General features: G+C 43.3%; 4 protein-coding genes and 1 long non-coding RNA gene across 6 annotated transcripts; 3 read left to right on the plus strand and 2 right to left on the minus strand.

Annotated features, from left to right (window-relative positions):
* Positions 1-376: 376 nt before the first annotated feature.
* On the plus strand, positions 377-4118 carry seta (SET nuclear proto-oncogene a). Its single transcript, XM_047048521.1, has 8 exons — positions 377-678; positions 1629-1686; positions 1964-2106; positions 2188-2291; positions 2401-2514; positions 2727-2897; positions 3033-3167; positions 3270-4118. The coding sequence occupies exons 1-8, from the start codon at positions 606-608 to the stop codon at positions 3291-3293; spliced, it is 822 nt and encodes a 273-aa protein (XP_046904477.1). The 5' UTR covers positions 377-605; the 3' UTR covers positions 3294-4118.
* LOC124486743 lies at positions 3879-5109 on the minus strand. Its single transcript, XR_006958299.1, has 2 exons — positions 4484-5109; positions 3879-4400 (listed from the first exon to the last, which is right to left on the minus strand). It is a non-coding gene; the product is annotated as an uncharacterized LOC124486743 (long non-coding RNA).
* A 179-nt stretch (positions 5110-5288) lies between these two features.
* LOC124486842 (outer dense fiber protein 2-like) lies at positions 5289-10221 on the plus strand. Of its 2 annotated transcripts, none has more exons than XM_047048702.1 (18): positions 5289-5587; positions 5778-5900; positions 6006-6173; positions 6387-6526; positions 6623-6749; positions 6842-6973; positions 7077-7151; positions 7268-7339; positions 7447-7563; positions 7739-7924; positions 8066-8175; positions 8258-8393; positions 8570-8680; positions 8788-9051; positions 9223-9323; positions 9418-9580; positions 9679-9804; positions 9919-10221. In XM_047048702.1, exons 1-18 carry the CDS (start codon positions 5477-5479, stop codon positions 10087-10089), a joined length of 2433 nt encoding a protein of 810 aa, XP_046904658.1. In that variant the 5' UTR covers positions 5289-5476; the 3' UTR covers positions 10090-10221. The 2 variants fall into 2 exon arrangements, with proteins under 2 accessions (XP_046904658.1, XP_046904659.1); XM_047048703.1 differs by having other exon boundaries at positions 8794-9051; positions 9919-10207.
* Positions 10222-10357: 136 nt separating this feature from the next.
* gle1 (GLE1 RNA export mediator) lies at positions 10358-15348 on the plus strand. The gene is made up of 16 exons (XM_047048705.1): positions 10358-10596; positions 10845-11096; positions 11334-11483; positions 11622-11770; positions 11868-11928; positions 12047-12304; positions 12437-12662; positions 12763-12875; positions 12965-13034; positions 13130-13272; positions 13405-13595; positions 13710-13839; positions 13941-14045; positions 14145-14227; positions 14334-14397; positions 14499-15348. Exons 1-16 carry the CDS (start codon positions 10498-10500, stop codon positions 14565-14567), a joined length of 2163 nt encoding a protein of 720 aa, XP_046904661.1. The 5' UTR covers positions 10358-10497; the 3' UTR covers positions 14568-15348.
* Positions 15349-16096: 748 nt separating this feature from the next.
* On the minus strand, positions 16097-18439 carry ptgesl (prostaglandin E synthase 2-like). The gene is made up of 7 exons (XM_047048706.1): positions 18106-18439; positions 17817-18005; positions 17435-17490; positions 17191-17343; positions 16821-17021; positions 16570-16687; positions 16097-16477 (listed from the first exon to the last, which is right to left on the minus strand). Exons 1-7 carry the CDS (start codon positions 18394-18396, stop codon positions 16349-16351), a joined length of 1137 nt encoding a protein of 378 aa, XP_046904662.1. The 5' UTR covers positions 18397-18439; the 3' UTR covers positions 16097-16348.
* Positions 18440-18456: the final 17 nt, after the last annotated feature.

An 18456-nucleotide genomic window follows, 5' to 3' on the forward strand; every position in this document is an offset into this window, starting at 1 on the left:
AATACAAAATAATATCAATCTTTGATGGAGTAGGCCTAATCATAATTTGAGTAATTTCTCCAAGGGTGTTATTGATTGCGCATCGACTTCCCAATCACTTAACATACATTTCCTTATGGAGATCTTCATAGGTGCACATATATATATATATATATATATATATATATATATATATATATATATATATATATATATATATATATATATCAATTAGATATTGAAATTATATACAGTCAAACAGTGTAATAATTTGTTAAATTGATTTACGTTGTTGTTAAAGAGGGTGTTTCAATAAAATCCCGCCTAGTGCAACCTCGCCTATCAGAATGCAACGCTAGGAACGAGAAAGAACACTAGTGTCAAGGGAGGCGGAGTTCAGTTGGTTCCATTTGGTGAGGCGCGTTCGTAATGAAAGGGAGCGCGTGAGTGGGCTTGAGCTTCGTGAGTGTCTTTGACTTCCTCGCTTATATTGTGTGGGGGGAAGCTGCACACGTTGTTTCTGCACGCTTAAACATTCGGTTAAAACACGATTCTCCTGGGTCAGGAGAACTCAGATACAAACAAAGTATTCTTGCTGAAGTTTGTTATTTACAGCTTGCGAAAACATGTCGGCCTCGGCGGCTAAAGTGAGTAAAAAGGAGCTGAACTCAAACCACGACGGAGCGGATGAAACCTCCGGTAAGGGATGGCGGCCTCCAATTCACCGCCATTTTCACTTTCTTTAATAGTTCAACTGAATTTGATCGCTTTTAATCAAATTAGTTTACAAACTGCAAAATGTTATAGGGTGTGTTTGCACGCAAGTCTATCCGGCCAGTGGCTACAGCCTGCGTGGTGGTCTAGACGATTGCGTATCGCGCGGCAAGCTAATTCACAACGGTGTTGCTGAGGCCATGTTCGCTGCTAGCATCACGCAACAATCCTTGGCTAGCTAAATGTTAGCTAGCTTGACGAGTTACCGCATGCTTGATCTGTTTGGAGAAACAGTTCGCTCAATAGCTGAACATTTTTCAGTGTGTTTTATTGTATGCAGCTAGATGGTTGGTTAGATAGCATGGAGAATATCAAGTAAGGTTGCTTGCTTAGCTGCGAACTGTTTCTGCGTAAATGAAACTACGGCGTAGCTATCGTCGTTAGTTAGCTAACCAAGCAATGGTGCGAGCCATGCAAGTTAGCTACCCAGTAGCTATGTGTTGTTGTTGTGCATCTCCGCCATGATGTAGCTAGCTAACTACAGAACAACAAAATAACAGTGTTAACTAGCAATGGTATGTGTGTTTTAGGGTTTTAATACAATAGTTTGGGTAATGTTTTCGTTGGCATAAATTTGGCGTCCCAGATGTTTTTGCTAGTTAGCTACACCGGTTAGCTACACCATTTCTCGTGGAGGAGACCCGAGAGTGCATAAGTGAAGTGTGCGGACCCACATTTGAACCACGCGGCCTTCGCCTGGCAGAAGCCAGCAGGAAACTCCGTTTGGGACTTGAGTAGCTTACTGCTCGGAAAGAGTCATCCATGTATAAATGCCCTCGTGATGACCTTAGGAATTAATGTCTATTACTTAACTCCGAGTATTTTACTAAACACGCCTTCTAAGTGTACTAATGGATTACTTTTTTTTCCAACAGAAAAAGAACAACAGGAAGCTATTGAACATATTGACGAAGTTCAAAATGAAATCGACAGGTGAGAATGTCCTATGGAACGTCATATCAGAATACTAAATTATGATATAATAAAATAAAAAAAACTACATTTTGATTGTAGACTGTTTGAATGTTGTTTTAGAAGTAATGACAGACCTTCTGTCTGTTTTCAATGTCAGTAATGTAAATGTCTATCTGTATTTGCATTGCCTATTCCAACTCCTAACTATGTATCTTTTACAATGGGCAAATGTGAATTATATGAAAGTGTTAAATATATATATGTATTTATATATAATTATTTTGTGTGTGTTTAGACTGAACGAGCAAGCAAGTGAGGAGATACTAAAAGTAGAACAGAAATACAACAAACTCCGCCAGCCGTTCTTCCAGAAGAGGTCAGAACTGATCGCCAAAATACCCAACTTCTGGGTCACTACTTTCGTCAACCATCCACAAGGTAAGGTTTTGCATTGCAGTCCTGGATTAACTTTATAACCTGATGTGATTGGACAATTCTAACTTCCAAATGTATTTGCAGTTTCTGCCCTTCTAGGAGAGGAAGATGAGGAGGCACTTCACTATCTCACCAGGGTGGAGGTGACGGAGTTTGAAGATATCAAGTCGGGCTACAGAATAGATTTTGTAAGTTTTGAGAAGTACATTAAGGTTTCTTTTACCAGCTTCCATTGTTTTAACCACCCCGACCCTCGTTTTTTCTCGAGTGTAAGCAATTCTAATTTCTCTTTTATAGTACTTCGATGAGAACCCATACTTCGAAAACAAAGTCCTTTCCAAAGAGTTCCATCTGAATGAGAGTGGAGACCCATCTTCAAAGTCAACAGAAATCAAATGGAAATCAGGAAAGGTATTTCCCGATTGTTACTCCAATTTAACCTGATTAATTATAAAAGACAAATATGCAATACATTCTCAAATGTACCTATCTGAGGATTAATAGTGGTATCTTATAAATGTGGAGCCTTAATTTGATAAGAAATGGATCCTTGGTATTTTATAACAATGTTCTCAGTGAGTTTTGATACAGTAACATTTTGTATTTTGTTTCTTAACAAAAAGGACCTTACCAAGCGCTCCAGCCAGACACAGAATAAAGCCGGGAGGAAGAGGCAACATGAGGAGCCAGAGAGCTTCTTCACCTGGTTTACTGATCACTCTGATGCCGGGGCAGATGAGCTTGGAGAGGTTATTAAGGATGACATCTGGCCTAACCCTCTGCAGTATTACCTGGTTAGTAGCATTATTGCTTTGCCTAAGCAAGTTCCGACACGGGATAATGTACTGCTCGTTTATTTTTTTACATTCATTATATTCCTCTGCTGTTGAATTATGGGTGAACTGAGAACTGGCTTGTTTATTGTGCAGGTTCCAGACATGGATGACGAGGAGGGTGAGGGTGAAGATGATGATGAAGATGAGGAAGGTCTTGAAGACATTGATGAGGAGGGTGATGAAGATGAAGGGGAGGATGATGAAGAGGATGACGGAGATGATGGCGAGGTATGATGGCAGCATTAGTCAAAATATCTTTTTGTTTCTTGTAAACACAAGTGCTACATAACTACTGTTTTTCACATTATTGATATGATTCCTCTGTTTTAGGATGATGACGGAGAAGATGACTGAACCAGACATGATCTACCAATTTATTTTCCTAATGTCCCCCTTTTGGTTCTTCACCCATATTTGGGAACAAAATTATTTTTTTATGTCTGTGCTTCATCTCATTTTGAAGCCCTCTCTCCTGTCCGTGTCATGTTAAGTTTCTTTCACTCACATGAAGCTTAAGACAAAAGGTTGCCTCGAATTTTAAGTACCACCTCAATTCCAACATTCATCTCAAATAAAAACCTAAAAAACTTAAAAAAAAAAAATAGAATCAGCTCACCATCCTGAGTAGTTTTAGGAATAGCAATTTATAAATATAATTTCTGCCTGTTAAAAGTTTTGCTATAAGTGATCAAAGCCATGGTGCAGTGACCTAGCGCTAGCAGCCAGAACTCCAGTTTTCTAATTTTGTTCCGTTTGGGAGTAGATCCCTCAAGTTCTGTAATTTTGTTTTTTCTTTATTTTGCCCCTATGTGGTTTAAAATGAACAGAAAATACCAGCTCATTCCTATCACCTCTTGTAATGTTTGGGGTCAAAGTTAGGGTCGGAAAGGGTTATATCTTGGGTGTTGAGGGTGGGCATGTGAAGTCAGTTCTATGGGATTTGTTTTGATTTTCATTGTATTGTTTTACAGATATCCATGAGATGACATTTTTAATAAAGAACACAAAACCGAAAAAAAAAGAGAAACACTTGTACATTTTGGCCCCCACTACTTATTGGAAAATGACTGGTTTACTCATGGAATTTACATCTGGTCACCATTTTCTTTTCTGCTGGGAAAATTATGTTTTAAATTTGAGGTGTACAAGTTGCTTTGTTACAATAAAACGTAATGTGTATGCGTGTGATCTTATGGATGTTTTTTAAAAAGTCGAAAACTAGAACAGTGAGTGACAGTAATGCAAACTGGCAATAAAACATTAGATTTTTATTTGCAATTCTGACAAGGTCAAGGTTACAGACAAGTCATGCTCTTAATGCTTTGGGAATAATAAGAAGTGAAGATGCGAAATCTTCTTTCAGTAATCGGTGAGTGATCAAAGCTAGAAAGGTGTGCTCTGATTCTTCGAACTCTCCTTGTGTGACTGTCCTCGACCAGTTATTTGGCTGAAACGCCCAACCTGCAAAGATGAACAGCTCGTTACAAACAATGGTTGCATGCATGTCAAATGAAATGTTTTTCTTGTAAATTAAATTAACCTACCAAGGTGCGTGTGGCATGTTCTGCATGTGGCTATAGCCCATGAGTATCCAGGATACCAGGAAAAGTGCTTATCTGCAGGAAAGTGTTTGAAAACGTCAGCCCTTGTGAATGTCATAACTTCAAATTGATGACCATGTGGGTTTTCGAACAGCTGGACGGGGACTATTTTATCCCCAAGCACTGTGTCATTTCTATGTGAAAGCGCAAGTCGACTAGGTACGAACTTGGCATCTCTTTCAAATGCCAATTCATGTCCACAAGCCCTACAGAGAAGCAAGACGCCTACACTTTGAGAATTGCAACCTTCGCCGGGCTTTGCAAATTGTAAAATTAAAGTGAGACACGCGTAAAATGCGTACTGTCTCTGCAAAAGTTCTGATAAAGTGCGCGCTTTGGTAGTCATTGTTGGCCACATGGTCACGCTCCCCAAGCGTGATCATGCAATCGGTTCTAAACAATAAGTAGGCAAGCCTAATTACTTAACGCAATCGGTCCAATGTTCAAAGCTATGATGATTCCCTTCAAAATGTTTCAAACAATCATCCGAATTGGCCGTTTTCTTTAGCAAGCCTCTAAGGTCCACAGTGCTGAAACAACGTTTACAAAAAAGTATTGCGCCGTCTACAGTTCAGGAGTTTGCGGATATATGACGTCTTATTAAGGAACTTCCTGTTGCTACTGGCAACGTTTGACTAGAATGTGGGGCTAAAGACTGCTATCCAATCACAACGCAGTATCTTAAAAATCCAGTATGAATGAGCCAATCCAATTGGACCTTCTTTGAAAAGTCTTGTTTATCGTTTCTGTCTGTGAAGCCGGAGTCGTTAGATACGACGCAGACGATAACCTATAACAATTCCATAAAGTAATATTTAGAGACCATTTTGACTTCGTTGTTGGGAAGCTAACATCAACACCGAGCGTAGCCCAACAATAAAGTATTGATAGATTTACTTGCAGTGTATTTAATTAAAATACGACCTGGTTTGAATAATGAAAACACGAGATTCATCACCTCCTGTGCATGTCCATGTAGCAGAGTCCACTCCAGTGCATGTTCATCTAAAAAAGAGTCAGAAAAGCTGCACTTACAGGCCTTCTCAGGTGAGTTGGAAATATCGACTTTAAAGTTCAATCAAAAATTTCTGCCTGAAAAGGAAAAGCTATACACAACACAATATACAGTTAAAATATTTGCTTTTTTCTTTTCTTTTTTGGTTAGTCAAAAACGTCTATGCTGCCACAGATTTAAAATAATGCTTTTGTTTTTGTGCTTCTGCTTTTCCAAATGAAGACCAGAGAGGTGCAGATCAAGGGGGATGTGGTGAGCTTGCGCACAACTGCCAAGACAAAGACCCGTGTTCCCTGGATCCCCCCAGGAAGAACTTCCACCCGGCAAGATGTATACAAGTGGGAGGTATTGTCAATATTTTCTTTCTGCATTTGTCATTATGAGTAATTAAGGATTGGTTTATTTGACTGTGTTCCAACAATACACAAATTGAATATTGATCAATTTCAGGGGCCTAGTCATTGTCTTGAGATTACAACTGGATCGCCGGCTGAACCATCTCTTGGTCCTCTACAGTTAGAGGACCTGTCTGATGAGGATGAGGAGGGCCACAATCACCGCAAGAGACAAGGGATGAAGATTGACAGACTGATGATGGATGCTGAGTCATCCAAGGAGGTATAGTATCCGATAAGTATGTAGTAGTCGCACATCACGGTCTTCTATCGCTTTCTTACAACCACCTGCTAAACTTTATAGCAAAATCATGTGTATCGCTTTCCTGTTTCTTTTTTGTATGTCTAAAGCAAGGATACAATACAAATATTGTACATTATAGATTGCTTATGTTTAAGTACCATTTATTTGTACATAACTCATTTGGTTGAAAAGGCAATGTTGCGGAAGAAGGAGCGTGAGCAGTCTGAACTTCTGAGAGCCCACCAGCGTAAGAGTGGCGATCAGGACGAGGGGCTGGGGGAACAGAACATGAAAGAATGTCATTCCTTGAAGATGAGAGGCGATTATGAGAGGTAAGGAATAAGCGGCTTGTAGTGGGATATTAGGCCTACCAGTTGAAATCCTAATGTATCTGTTCATACCATCCCTAACCCTTCCACTGTGTATAGGGCTGATTCTGGAAAAGTTGTTGGGGAAACAGACTTGCTGCTGAGGAAACTAGTGGAAGCTGAGATTGATAGTATGGCAGTGGCCAATCAGTTGGAAGCCCTGAAGGAGACCGTTGGCAAGGGGAAGGTTTGTTTCAATAATAAAAACATCTTGATCTATAATTGGCTATGCATTGTTGGGAGAATTTTATGTTGTGTTTAACCGTATTTTTTCTGTAGGATAAACTATCGTCAAAGATGAATGCAAGCTCCTTAAGAAGGGAACAGGAGTTGTTGAAAAAGAAAATTGATACATTTGACAGCACAAACCGCCATCTTCGAGAACTGCTCAGGGAGTGTCATGAACGTGAAGTAAGTTTTCGGACCAGGACAGGTCCATTTTATACGATTAACTCATGCAAAGAAATTGTTTGAGATTAAGTTGTCTTCTGTATTTTTGCAAATCATATAATAGACGGAATCGCTGAAGCTGTCAGAACAGAGACATGCACTACTGAGGAGACTGGCGGACACCGAAGATGAGAAAATGGTGAGTATCCACCACCCCTCGACATTGCAATGTTGTGTGCTTTGTCCTTTTCTTCATTTTCCCTCACAGATATTCATAACCTCCACAATGAGTTGGTTTGACCCCATTTCTTTCAGCACCTTTTGTCAAAACTCAACAACAAAGAGAAGGAAGCCACCAAGCTTGCTCTACATCTGGATTCTGAAAAGGTTTGACAGGTGTCCTATCTCTCAGAGATGAAAGAGTTTGCTCACTTATCCTAAAGTTGTATCTTACTGCCATGCATTTGTCTTCCTACTATGCATCCTCATGGCAGGACAATGTGAAGGCTAATGGAGAGCTGTCGAAAATTCTAGAATCTACCCGTAGTCGTCTCATAAGTCAGTTACACTGCAAAGAAGATGAAAATGACCGTCTGATTGCTCAGATTCAAGTGAGTCGACGTGATTCAATATGACTGGTCGTATCATATTACATAAGGCAGGTTGTATACAAAGTTGCTTAAGTTGTGCCACCAGGCACAGCTGTGCCATCTGAAGATTTGGGGTTAGGCACCATTTAAAGTGAGTTGAAAATTGTCATCCTTGTGATCTTGTTGTCTGGAGCAGAGCATGGAGCTGACCCAGGAGGCTCAGAGGAAGGAGATGCAGGGATGGATGGAGCAGCTTCAAGAGTTAAAGCACCAGAATGAGGAGAGCAAAGAGATCCACAGGCATGAAACACAAACCCTAAAACAGCGGGCCAAGCACAGTGAGGATTCAGCCAGGGAGTTGTCTACACAGCTGCTGGAGAAGGTTAGATACTCACAGGCCCTCTGGCAAACCATTTCCAACACGACATGCATGTATGCTACTTTCACAGGGTGAAATACGTGCAACTATACGAAAACACCTGAGGATCACACAACACCATGTCTTGTTTTTCTTTCCCTCTAGGAGTCCCAGTTGGCAGAAGCCCTCTCCACAGCCGAGGCCTGGTGTGCCCGCCACTCCACTGAAGCGAGTGCCAAGAGCCAGCTGGACATGGATGTGATTTCTCTCAGAAAGTGAGAATCAGCAACAAAAAAACACTGTCAATAGCCTATTTGACGGTAGGAGTTCCTTTACGGTTGTGGTCTGACTGTGTAGCCAGGTGAGAGAGCTGACGGACCAGCTGTATGCTGTGGAGCAGAAAGCTCGTGCCGAGAAGGAGGGGCTGCTGGACCAGCTGCACCGCTTCAACTCTGACAACACCAAAAGCAAACTGGACAACCAGAGTCTAAAGGTAAACACATTTACTCTGAGTTTTTATTGATCTATAAATGCAGGAGTCTGTGTGTGTGTGTATTTTTGGCTTGTTTGGTTCGGCACTGGTTTATATAATGACGTGATATAAACAGTGGGTGAATAAAATGTATAACTTTTTTTAGTTTTCTTAACATTTCTGTGTTTTCTTTACAGGCCTCCCTATCTGCAGCAGAGGAAAAGCTTGCTCGGTCACAGTCCGAGGCTCATCAGCTTAAGACTTCAATCAAGAAGCATGAAAGTCTGATGGACAAGTACAAGAGCAAGGTACAAACACAGGCTAACAGGCATCGAAGTGACACCTCCACTGGCCTGAGGTTAGAACTCATACAAATGCGTCCGTCCATTGAGAAAATGTTCTTATCGTGCCTCAGTTTCAGAAGGCTCGCTCGGAATCCGTGGAACACTGCCTGAAGCTGGAGGCTGCTGGGAAAGAGGCCCGGGAACTGAAGGCCAACCTGGAGCGGGAGATCGAGCACGTCAGGAGGCAGCTGCTGGGCCGTCTGAAAGAACTGGAGCCTCTGCCTGAGAGGCTGAGGTCCTCTGAGCTGCAGCTCAGGGAGGCGCAGGAGGAGTTGGATGCTCAGGAAAGGAGAAACATGGAGCAGAACAGTACCCTCGCAGAGCTCAGGCACAAGGTATGCGTGCATAATAATCATTTATAATGCACTTTATATTTAGCTAAAATCTCAAAGTGTTCATTGCTCATCTCATGGTTACTGTGTTAGCCTGCATAAGCATCTATGGTTAGTGTAAACTCTCTTTGAATATGATGATTAAGACGCGTTTCTGTCTGGGGCTGTGTACAGGTAGACCAGCAGGTCTGCCGGGTGGAAGCATTTCAAGAAAATAATCTACTGCTCCAGGAGGAAAACAGGCATTTGAAGCACAAAATGGAGAGTTTAGAGAGGTACGTCATACTCTATATAGGACACTGGTCGTACTTTGCTTTTTGAGTTTTAAGGTTCTTTTCTTAACTCAATTGCTCAACATCATTGATCCAGAAAAGTGGAGGAGGCCAACTTGCAGAACAGGGACATGGCCCAGGTTATCGCCCAGCGAGACGACTCGATCCACAGTAAACAGCAGCAGCTGGAGGACCGAGCCAGGGAGTGCAGCATCCTGTCCAAACAGCTGGAGCAGGTGCTCGAGGACGCACAGAGACAGGTCTGTGTGTGCAGGACAGACTCGCACACACTTTGCTTTTTGGTTTCATTTCTGGGCCATGCTGGGCCAAAGGTTTCACTTTTCTGTTTTGCTTCCAGGTTGGGGAGAGCCATGAGCGGGCTTTATCTAAAGAAAAGTCCTCTCAGTCGAAGGCTGTGGATCTGGAAAGCCAGTTAGGGATGTCTAGGGCAGAGCTGTCCCAATTACGCAGAAATAAAGAGGATGTGAGTTTTGTACGGTTTTTTTTTCATATAAAGTGAACTATTGGAAGTCCTGTATGTTCATGCCATGGCAGTTACAATGAATATGACTGAAAAGATGTAACCTTTTTTATGCAGATGGAACGCCGATTTCAGAGTCAGTTGAAGAATTTGAAGGACAGACTGGAACAGTCAGACTGCACTAATCGCAGCCTGCAGAATTATGTTCAGTTTCTCAAAACTTCCTACAGTAATGTGTTTGGTGACTCTGGGCTAACAAGTACACTATACCCACCATCTCCAATTTAAGAGCTTTGCATTGAAAGATGTTAATTATATACCACAAAAGAAAATACTGCACTGCATTGTCTTGTGAGATTCTAATCATTGATTTATTTCTATACTGCACAAATAAAGACACTTGAAATCTAACCTAATCTAATTTTCACCTCAACGTCTGTTTTGAAAGTACATTTGTTTACAATAACATTTAAATACAAAGTATCCAGAATTTACGATTATCCATAAAGTATAATCCAGAAGTGGGATGTGGTAGATAGGAACGTTTATTCCCCGAATCTGAGGAGGTCGGAGAGGAATTTGGGTAACACCACATACGCCACAAAATAAGCAAAGAGAAAATAGTAAACCAATTTGAGCCTGATTCAGGCTTTACAAAAGTACGACCGGTGTAGCGAACTACTATTACACCCCGAAATGCCTGCTGAAAGTTTACGGTGGGAAACATTAGAGGCCTTGAAAAACTCACAAAAAGGAAAACTTAAATATAGCCCAGACTGGCCTGAAAATGGCGAGGTAAGTTCACGATACTCAGCCTACTGCTCTAACTGACAAAGCAGGTATAGCTAGCCATATAAGCTCGCTAGCTGGTACCTCATTTACTGGTTGTGTTGACAGTATTGCTAGCAAATAGAATGTGTGGAGGATTAATGATACCAGCAATGTCGTATGTTTTCAAATGGTTAGATCTGCTTGTAAGATAGCTAGCTACTAAATTGGACAAGCTCCAAGACTCGGAATTATAATCAATGCGACTCCCACAGGATGTTTTGTCTGGTTGCAACGAAGCACCAAGTTTGTCCCCGCTATCCGGACTCATCTTGAAAAAATTCAGCCCCAGACCTCTCCAGAAGACCTGCTCCTTGGGCTCGGCTTCCCGTGATCCAAGCCCTGCCTTTGCTGATGACGCTCCTTTCTCGCTTTCATCCACGAGCTCCTTCCCATCCGTCAATGTTCTTAGTTCTCCTCTATCTTCTCCATCACAAGTTCCCCCGTCAGAGAAGGACACAGAATTGGTAAGGAAAATACTACCTTCTCACCAAATGATATAGAGATTGTGACGGCCCTTCGTTTTCCTACCTGGACCCGGTGTGGCTGTGGCCTTAAAGTGTCTGCTCCAGGGATGGGCAGGAGCGTCCAATCGACCCAATCAGTGTAGGAAAAGGGAGGGCCGTCAGAGATGAACACAGTTTCAAATTGCGAGTAGGCAACGTGAATTCTCTGTGCAATATATCTAATTCAATGTGCCGCAGGTCATCGATGGAAAGAAAGATTTTGACCAGGATCTAAGTCCTGTCTCCAGCCCTACTCCTCCCCCCACCATCTCTCTGCTGTCTCCCAAAGCCAGCCACATGGCAGGATGCATACGGATCTGTGAAGAGAAACATCGAGCAAAGGCCAAGGTACAACAGGCAATAACACCACCACAGGGGGGGAGGTAGTTTCAGTGTTGCACTGCGCTGTAATTGATTTCTCTCAGGCAATTGCAACGGTCATTATTCTCTGTTGAGGTATTGATCCAGTGTGTCTCTCTCTCCCAGATGGAGCTGAACCTGAGGCAGGAGCTGCAGGAGCGGCTGGTGGCGTCTGTGGCTAGCCGCGAGTCAGAACAGCTCAAACGCTTCGAGGAGTTCATGGAGCTGAAACAGAGGCAGGAGTACCAGAGCATGAGGGACATGATGGAGAGAGAGTATGGGCATTTCATGACCTCTGACCCTATTACTATGGTCCTTTTGGTTTTGATGGAAATAATCTTTTATAACTGTTTTTCTTCTTGTTCTCTTAAGTACCCAAGAGAGCATTGGGCGACATGAGAAGTTAAAAGAGGAGCACAGACACAGAACCAAGGTATGACGTGAGTTGCTGCCCCTCCGCACGCTGAAACGGCGTGTTCTCGGGGTCGCTGGCGAGATCACGCCATCGGTGGTCTCCAGGCGGCCCTCTGACGCTCGTCTACCTCCCCCAGATCCTGAACCTGCGCCTGAGGGAGGCGGAGCAGCAGCGGCTACGTGAGGTGGAGCTGGAGAGGCAGAGGCAGGCGGAGGGCAGGGAGAGGCTGCGTGGCCTCAACGCCATCCAGGAGGAGATCCTGCAGCTCAATCACCTCCTCGAGCCGGCCAGCAAGCCCACCCAGCCGGGCCCCGCCCCCGACCACGTGCCCTACATCACCCGCGGCAACCAGCTGTGCACCCAGGTGTCCGAGGTGGTGCGCGCCACGTCTGAGGTCTGTGTAAGCCTTTCGTCGCTCGACGACGACCGCGTTTGTTCCTGGTGCACTGCATTGTCCTAATAGGTCACTGTTAGCATGTTGAACAAACAGGATGTCTCATTAGAAGCGGTGTATGTGCATTTGCAGGGGGCGTTCCCCAGCATGGAGGACATGACCGTGGCCGAGCGTGCCCTCCATGAGATGAGGTCCCTGATCCGGCTGAAGCAGGAGGACGCGTCCCAGGCCCAGGAGAAGAGGAAGAAGGACGTGGAGGAAGAGGAGGAGCGCAAGAAGCAGGCGGAGCTGCAGGCACAGCAGGAGGAACTGAAGAAGAGCGTGGCCGTGACGGCGAAGGAGAAGGCGCGGAAAATGGGTGAGGAGAGAGAGGGCTTCATTTGGTTATTGCAAGCTTGTGTGCAGACGGTTTGGATGGGCTTGGGAACAGTTGAGCTTCAGCTTTCATTGTTCGACAGGTCTGCAGCCTAATGCTGAGAAAAGCACCCGGAAATGGTACCAGGGGCTACAGGACTCTGCTAACCAGTGTGTCCAGTCACTTGAGGACCTCAACAATCCACAAGATCTCCAGGTAGGATGTTTACCTTTTTATGTAGGATTCCATTTAGATTAAAACCATAACCATACATGCTGATGTCTGATTTCCCTGTCTGTGCTCAGACAAAGAAACTGAGAATGGAGTTACAGAAAGCGGCTACCATCCCTGTCAACCAGATTTCCAGCATCTCAGGTATGGGTCAATGGAGTCTGATGGCAGGATATGTATGTCCTATGACTCCCTAAGTGTGTGTCCTATGAAACGTGTTCTGCTTGTCATCCGTGAAGGATCCCAGCTCAAGGAGATCTTCGATAAGATCGACAAGCTGCTGTCTGGGAGGTCGGTAGTGTCGGGAGGAAAGTCTGTCTCCACATCCCAGCATCCCAAGGGCTTAGACTTTGTCAGCTACAAACTAGCTGAGAAGTTTGTGGTGAGTCCGCGAGGCACATAGACCCCCATGGTCCCGACCAATGCCGTAGATAACATGACTCGGTTTTATCGTTCCAGAATCGATATAAAGAATCCCGTTTTTGATTTATTTGTGTCGATTGATGTTTTGTAGAAACAAGGAGAGGAGGAGGTGGCGTCCCATCACGAAGCTGCCTTCCCCATCGCTGTAGTGGCCTCTGGAGTGTGGGAGCTCCACCCCCAAGTGGGAGATCTCTTCCTTGCCCACTTACACAAAAAATGTCCTTACGCAGTGCCCCACTTCCCTCCCTTGAAGGATGGAACATCTATTCCAGATTATCAGAGGTCAGTACAACACTGTGTAACAACTTGAATACCTAATTAGTGAGAGTCGTATTCCAGACAAAAAGAAAACCAGCCCTCCCATCAGCATGTCCTCCTACTTGTCCCCCCTTCCAGGATCATGGGCTACAGGGTGGATGACTCCGGGGTGGAGGGCCAGGACTGCTTCCTGAAGAGGATGTCCGGAATGATCCGGCTCTACGCTGCCATCATCCAGCTGAGGTGGCCATATGGCTCCAAACAGGGGGTACGAACAGTCACTGCCTCGTTACATACGGTCTTTATCCACCTTGTTTGTCTTGGGAGGGGGATTTGCCGGTTATGATCCTCATTAATCCTTCCCCTTAGCCTGGTCCACATGGACTGAACCATGGGTGGCGCTGGCTGGCTCAGATGCTGAACATGGAGCCCCTCGCGGACGTCACGGCAACGCTGCTGTTTGACTTCCTCGAGGTGAGACCAGTCATTGGTCTGTTTGTCTACCACGTTTATGTCTTGTATTTCAAGGCAAGCCAAATGATCTTTTTGGCCTTCCTTCCTGCTCCACCTCAGGTCTGTGGGAATGCGCTGATGAAGCAGTACCAGGGGCAGTTCTGGAAGCTTCTACTGCTCATCAAAGAGGAGTACTTTCCAAGGTATGATTGTACCACTAAAACTTTTGTTTTACATTTAACAATGTCGTTTGAATACCAACTTGGTTTTCACACTGCTGTTTCAACACAAACCCTTTAACTCCCTTAGGATTGAGGCTGTCACAAGCATAGGAGAAATGGGCTCAGTCATGAGATTAAAGCAGTTCCTTGAGGTGAGAGAACCACCCCACAGCGTTTTGAAATGACGTGCCGAAATGCTTTGAAAAATACAAATCTGTGTTATAATCCTGTCATCACTTTGTCTTTCACCTAGACTTCATTAAGAAGCAGGCAGATTCTTCCCCCCAAAGGCCAGCTAGGTTCCTCTTTCTGGAGATCCTGAGTGGAGGCGATTCCCCCAAACAAAGTGACGCCTTCGTTGGACCCCGCTTGCATGACCCAAGTACGTCAGGAGACTGAGCTAATAAGACTAGGCTTTACACATGGTAAAGTTATGCCTGCCTGCAACAATACTCTATATCTCCTGTAATTCGCTACTGTGATGTGCGCGTCACACGCACAAACTAAATCCTTACAGGTTTGTGTCAAGGGGTTGAAATGTTTGCCGTTTCATTCCTTGTGCCGTGTGTGCTACACCCACTGCAAGATTACATGAACCGTTACTTGAGCTTTACTTATGGAGTAGGTGGCGAAGATGAATGTACTTTAATCACAACAACGCAAGATATCGTGCTACTGTTCTCCTTAGTCACAGGAATTATTTTGGATGTGGTAGATGCATTTTAAGTGTTTTAGACTGAACAGGTTTCGGTGTTTGATTTTGGATGTTTCCATGATTCGATTTGAGATCTGATGTGTCAATCATGACATTCACTATTCAAGCCGTATTGTCAGTGTTTTCATTGATAATGGAATGAGCTCTCCACCGTTTGTTAGTACATTGACTGGATTAGTTATTTATGTTTGTATAGTATCCGGATAGTTTTCTATGAATTACCTCCTAAGCTAGCAGGTTATTTGCAAAAAATATAAACATTTACATCAGGAAAAGTAGTGAGTATGGGAGCAGTACAGTATGTCACATACTTCCTGGAAATTGAATGTAATGCTTACATATTTGTGAAAAATACATCATACAACCTATAAAACAATAATCAATCATTGACAGTAATCATTGTCTGAATTGTATTCAGCCTTTTTTCATGTATGAGCATTGTGGTGTATGTCATACATACAAGAACGGATTCATACTCAGAAGACAGTGCATATCAGGAAGATCCAATCCACCCATTTGACCAACAAAGAAGCCCTACTTCCTGCATAATCAATACAAAAATCTAAAGATAAATAAATAAATGGACTGATTAAGTTTGCCAAATCATCTTAAGTAGGTGGGGAACTGAGCAGTAAAAAGCAACCATCTGCTACAGGAAACTATTTAAGATGCAGATCTTAGAGCTTGTTCACCCAATACACATTCGCAAGATGTTTTCCTATTATGGAAGTAGATTTTTCTAGAACGTTTTACTACATTTCTGTGAGGTAAAAATGGAACATTGTACAGGGATGGTTTATGATTGTACTATTAAGAAATGAACAGAAAAGACAAACAGGTCATCAACATGGCAAGTTAGGAGTCCCATGTAAAACATGCTACAGATTCATAGGACTGAGAAACATCAAATTGAACCTTTTCTAATCATTAAATGTAAGGAAGTTATATATAGATATTAATATAGATTAATTAATTACATTATTATAGATTATTAATTACAACCTAAAATACTTGGATTGCATGTTTATAATTATTTTAATTAATAATTGTTTGCTCAACAATACTTTCACAGTAGTTCATGGCTGCTAATGCACAACCAACCACAGCTTGGCAGGAACACACAAGAAGCTAAATTGTTAAATTTGCTACATGTTTATTAAAGTGAACTATTGAAAGCATAAGTAAATTTATATGGGAACTAAATATCTTTCCTGTGCCTAGTCAAATTGCAGCAGTCGAAGCTCCTATAAGGAAAATGATTCCCCATTCCTGATACAACCTCTCCGAAATACAATCTTGTGATATCCTGCTGATTCAGTCTCTGAGGCCTGGAAGCGATCTTCTGTTAGAATGTATGCACTATAGACAATGTTTTAAGGGTGGGGGGGTCAAATCTTCCCGTCATGGTTTTGTGTGGCCTTTTCCATGCGCTTGTACCAGAACTTCACCTTGGTGTTCTCCATCATGTCATCGAAGGCTTGTAGGCCCTCCATCACTCTGAGGACCCCAAACACTGCCTAGAGGGGTCACAATCGCCAAAGAGTGAGTAGCAGATTCTAAGAAACATCGATAAGACGAGTGGAAAAATATGTTGACAAATTGACATTACCAGGTCGGACAGATTGGGTTGGTTGCCACCCATAAATTTCCTCTTCTTCCCGATAGCTGCTACCCAATCATTGACAGCCTTGTACAGGTCCTGTCTCACGTCTTCCTGCAGGTTGTGCCTGGATACAAAGTTCAAGATGATGTCATAGGCAACAAGAAACATTTCCAAAGCAAGTTGCTGGATCATTACGAATGTCTGGATGTAGATGTGCCAAAATGTGTTTCTGACACAGGAGGCTCTCTCTCACCCACCTTCTTTTCAGCATTTTGGCGATGACAAACATGGCTGACGCTCCAACGTACTTGGCAAAGAATCCCTCAAAACTGCTAAACTTGCCCTCTCGCACAATGTAGTCAAAAGAAGCCAAGGCCTCTCCAGTAGTTCGGTACACGTTGGGGGAGATCAGGTGCACAAGCCAATCATCTGCCCATCGACGCCATTTGATTTCCTCTCTGTAATAGATTTAGTGGCACAGGAAGACAAACTGATGCAGACTTTTTCACACACACACACACACAAAACAAACAATTACTATCCAGATTGTATTCTATTTAGCAGAGAGGGGTTGTGTTTGTTGAGATTGACCAGGCAGATATCTGCCAGCTAACGTTATGGACTGACTTCCTGGAATCTTTGTCTGGATACAGCATCGCGGCCTCAGCTTCGGTCACCATCACCCAGTACTTGTTGTTGTACTCTGTCACTTCCTTCCCCTTCTCGTTGGTGGACTTCATCTCTGGGTAACAGGTGAGAATATCTGGTATGGTTTTCCCCCTGTAGAGAAGGTTCAGAGAGTTTCTAGTCATCTCACCCCCAAAAACCAAACACCCAAGAAAGATTATACAACTGTGACATAACTACTTACTTGCTAATCAAGTATGTCTTTAGACCGCTGATGATTACTGATGAATCATTCAGTTGCTGTAGGATATGAAAGCAAGAGTGACAAACCACATTGTTTTCCAACGAGTCCAAGACCTAATAATGGTTTAGTTATAATTAACTATGCTATAGCATATACATTGCTGTCAAAATCAGCATTATCAATTTCAAACAGACCTCAAATTTCCCAGTAAACCCCACATGTGAATAGTAGTGCATACTAACATTTTAAACCTTTAGGCATATTTCACCTGCATAATTGTGTAAATTATGGCTTGTTTGCATTACACTACTAGAACGAATCGTTTGGCCTCTGCCGAGTATATCCCCTTCATGCTGATTTGACACCTGACTCTTGTCCTTACCACTTCACCATTCACCATCAAGATAGGCACTTTTCTGTAAGTTGACCACTTGATTTCCTTTCTCATGACTGGATTGACCTCCACGATGTCGTATGGCAGGCCATGGAAATCCAAAAATGCCCGAACTTTGCTGCAGAACGGACAGGTCTTGTACTGGTACAGGGTCAATTTAATCTCCCCTCCAGAAGCCTGAGAAAGGAGACCTGTTAATGCAATGCTAATGACACCGACAGCACTGCAGCAAGCTGCATACAACCTATAGTACAACTTAATTATAAGATAATATTACCTTGGGTTCCTCTTCAGCAAGGTGTCGTTGGACAGAGAACTTTATGGTCTGGTATAAACCAATCCCCCCTCCCAGCAGAAACGCACATCCGAGTATTCTGCTACCACCACGCAGGGGTGGTGCAAAGAGGAATTTGGATCGAAATCCTGCACCACCCGTTCCATAAGCCCGGCTCGACCCATGTAGCGAGGCCTTTGGCACCAGGGAAAATACTTTGCTAGGGCGGCATGATTGAGACTCTAGTATTTGCCAGCCGACCTTACTAAGCGTTCGTGCACAGGCAGCTGCCATCTTGCTTTTACATAAACTCCCACAATGCAGCTGAAGGACTTGTTCAAGAACATCGTTTGC

Source organism: Hypomesus transpacificus, chromosome 24, assembly GCF_021917145.1.
Source record: "Hypomesus transpacificus isolate Combined female chromosome 24, fHypTra1, whole genome shotgun sequence".
Lineage (NCBI taxonomy): Eukaryota > Metazoa > Chordata > Actinopteri > Osmeriformes > Osmeridae > Hypomesus > Hypomesus transpacificus.

Bases quoted from the DNA above. Each gene is read 5' to 3' on its own strand.
- seta (XM_047048521.1), top strand. From the start codon at position 606: ATGTCGGCCTCGGCGGCTAAAGTGAGTAAAAAGGAGCTGAACTCAAAC. The intron at 1,687-1,963 runs GTGAGAATGTCC...GTGTGTGTTTAG, and splicing joins GTTCAAAATGAAATCGACAG to ACTGAACGAGCAAGCAAGTG. The intron at 2,898-3,032 runs GTTAGTAGCATT...TTTATTGTGCAG, and splicing joins ACCCTCTGCAGTATTACCTG to GTTCCAGACATGGATGACGA.
- LOC124486842 (XM_047048702.1), top strand. From the start codon at position 5,477: ATGAAAACACGAGATTCATCACCTCCTGTGCATGTCCATGTAGCAGAG. The intron at 8,681-8,787 runs GTACAAACACAG...ATCGTGCCTCAG, and splicing joins TGGACAAGTACAAGAGCAAG to TTTCAGAAGGCTCGCTCGGA. The intron at 9,805-9,918 runs GTGAGTTTTGTA...TTTTTTATGCAG, and splicing joins TACGCAGAAATAAAGAGGAT to ATGGAACGCCGATTTCAGAG.
- gle1 (XM_047048705.1), top strand. From the start codon at position 10,498: ATGCCTGCTGAAAGTTTACGGTGGGAAACATTAGAGGCCTTGAAAAAC. The intron at 10,597-10,844 runs GTAAGTTCACGA...CGACTCCCACAG, and splicing joins ACTGGCCTGAAAATGGCGAG to GATGTTTTGTCTGGTTGCAA. The intron at 13,035-13,129 runs GTATGGGTCAAT...TCATCCGTGAAG, and splicing joins CCAGATTTCCAGCATCTCAG to GATCCCAGCTCAAGGAGATC.
- ptgesl (XM_047048706.1), bottom strand. From the start codon at position 18,396: ATGGCAGCTGCCTGTGCACGAACGCTTAGTAAGGTCGGCTGGCAAATA. The intron at 17,022-17,190 runs GTCAGTCCATAA...AATCTATTACAG, and splicing joins CCAGACAAAGATTCCAGGAA to AGAGGAAATCAAATGGCGTC. The intron at 16,478-16,569 runs GTAATGTCAATT...TGACCCCTCTAG, and splicing joins AACCCAATCTGTCCGACCTG to GCAGTGTTTGGGGTCCTCAG.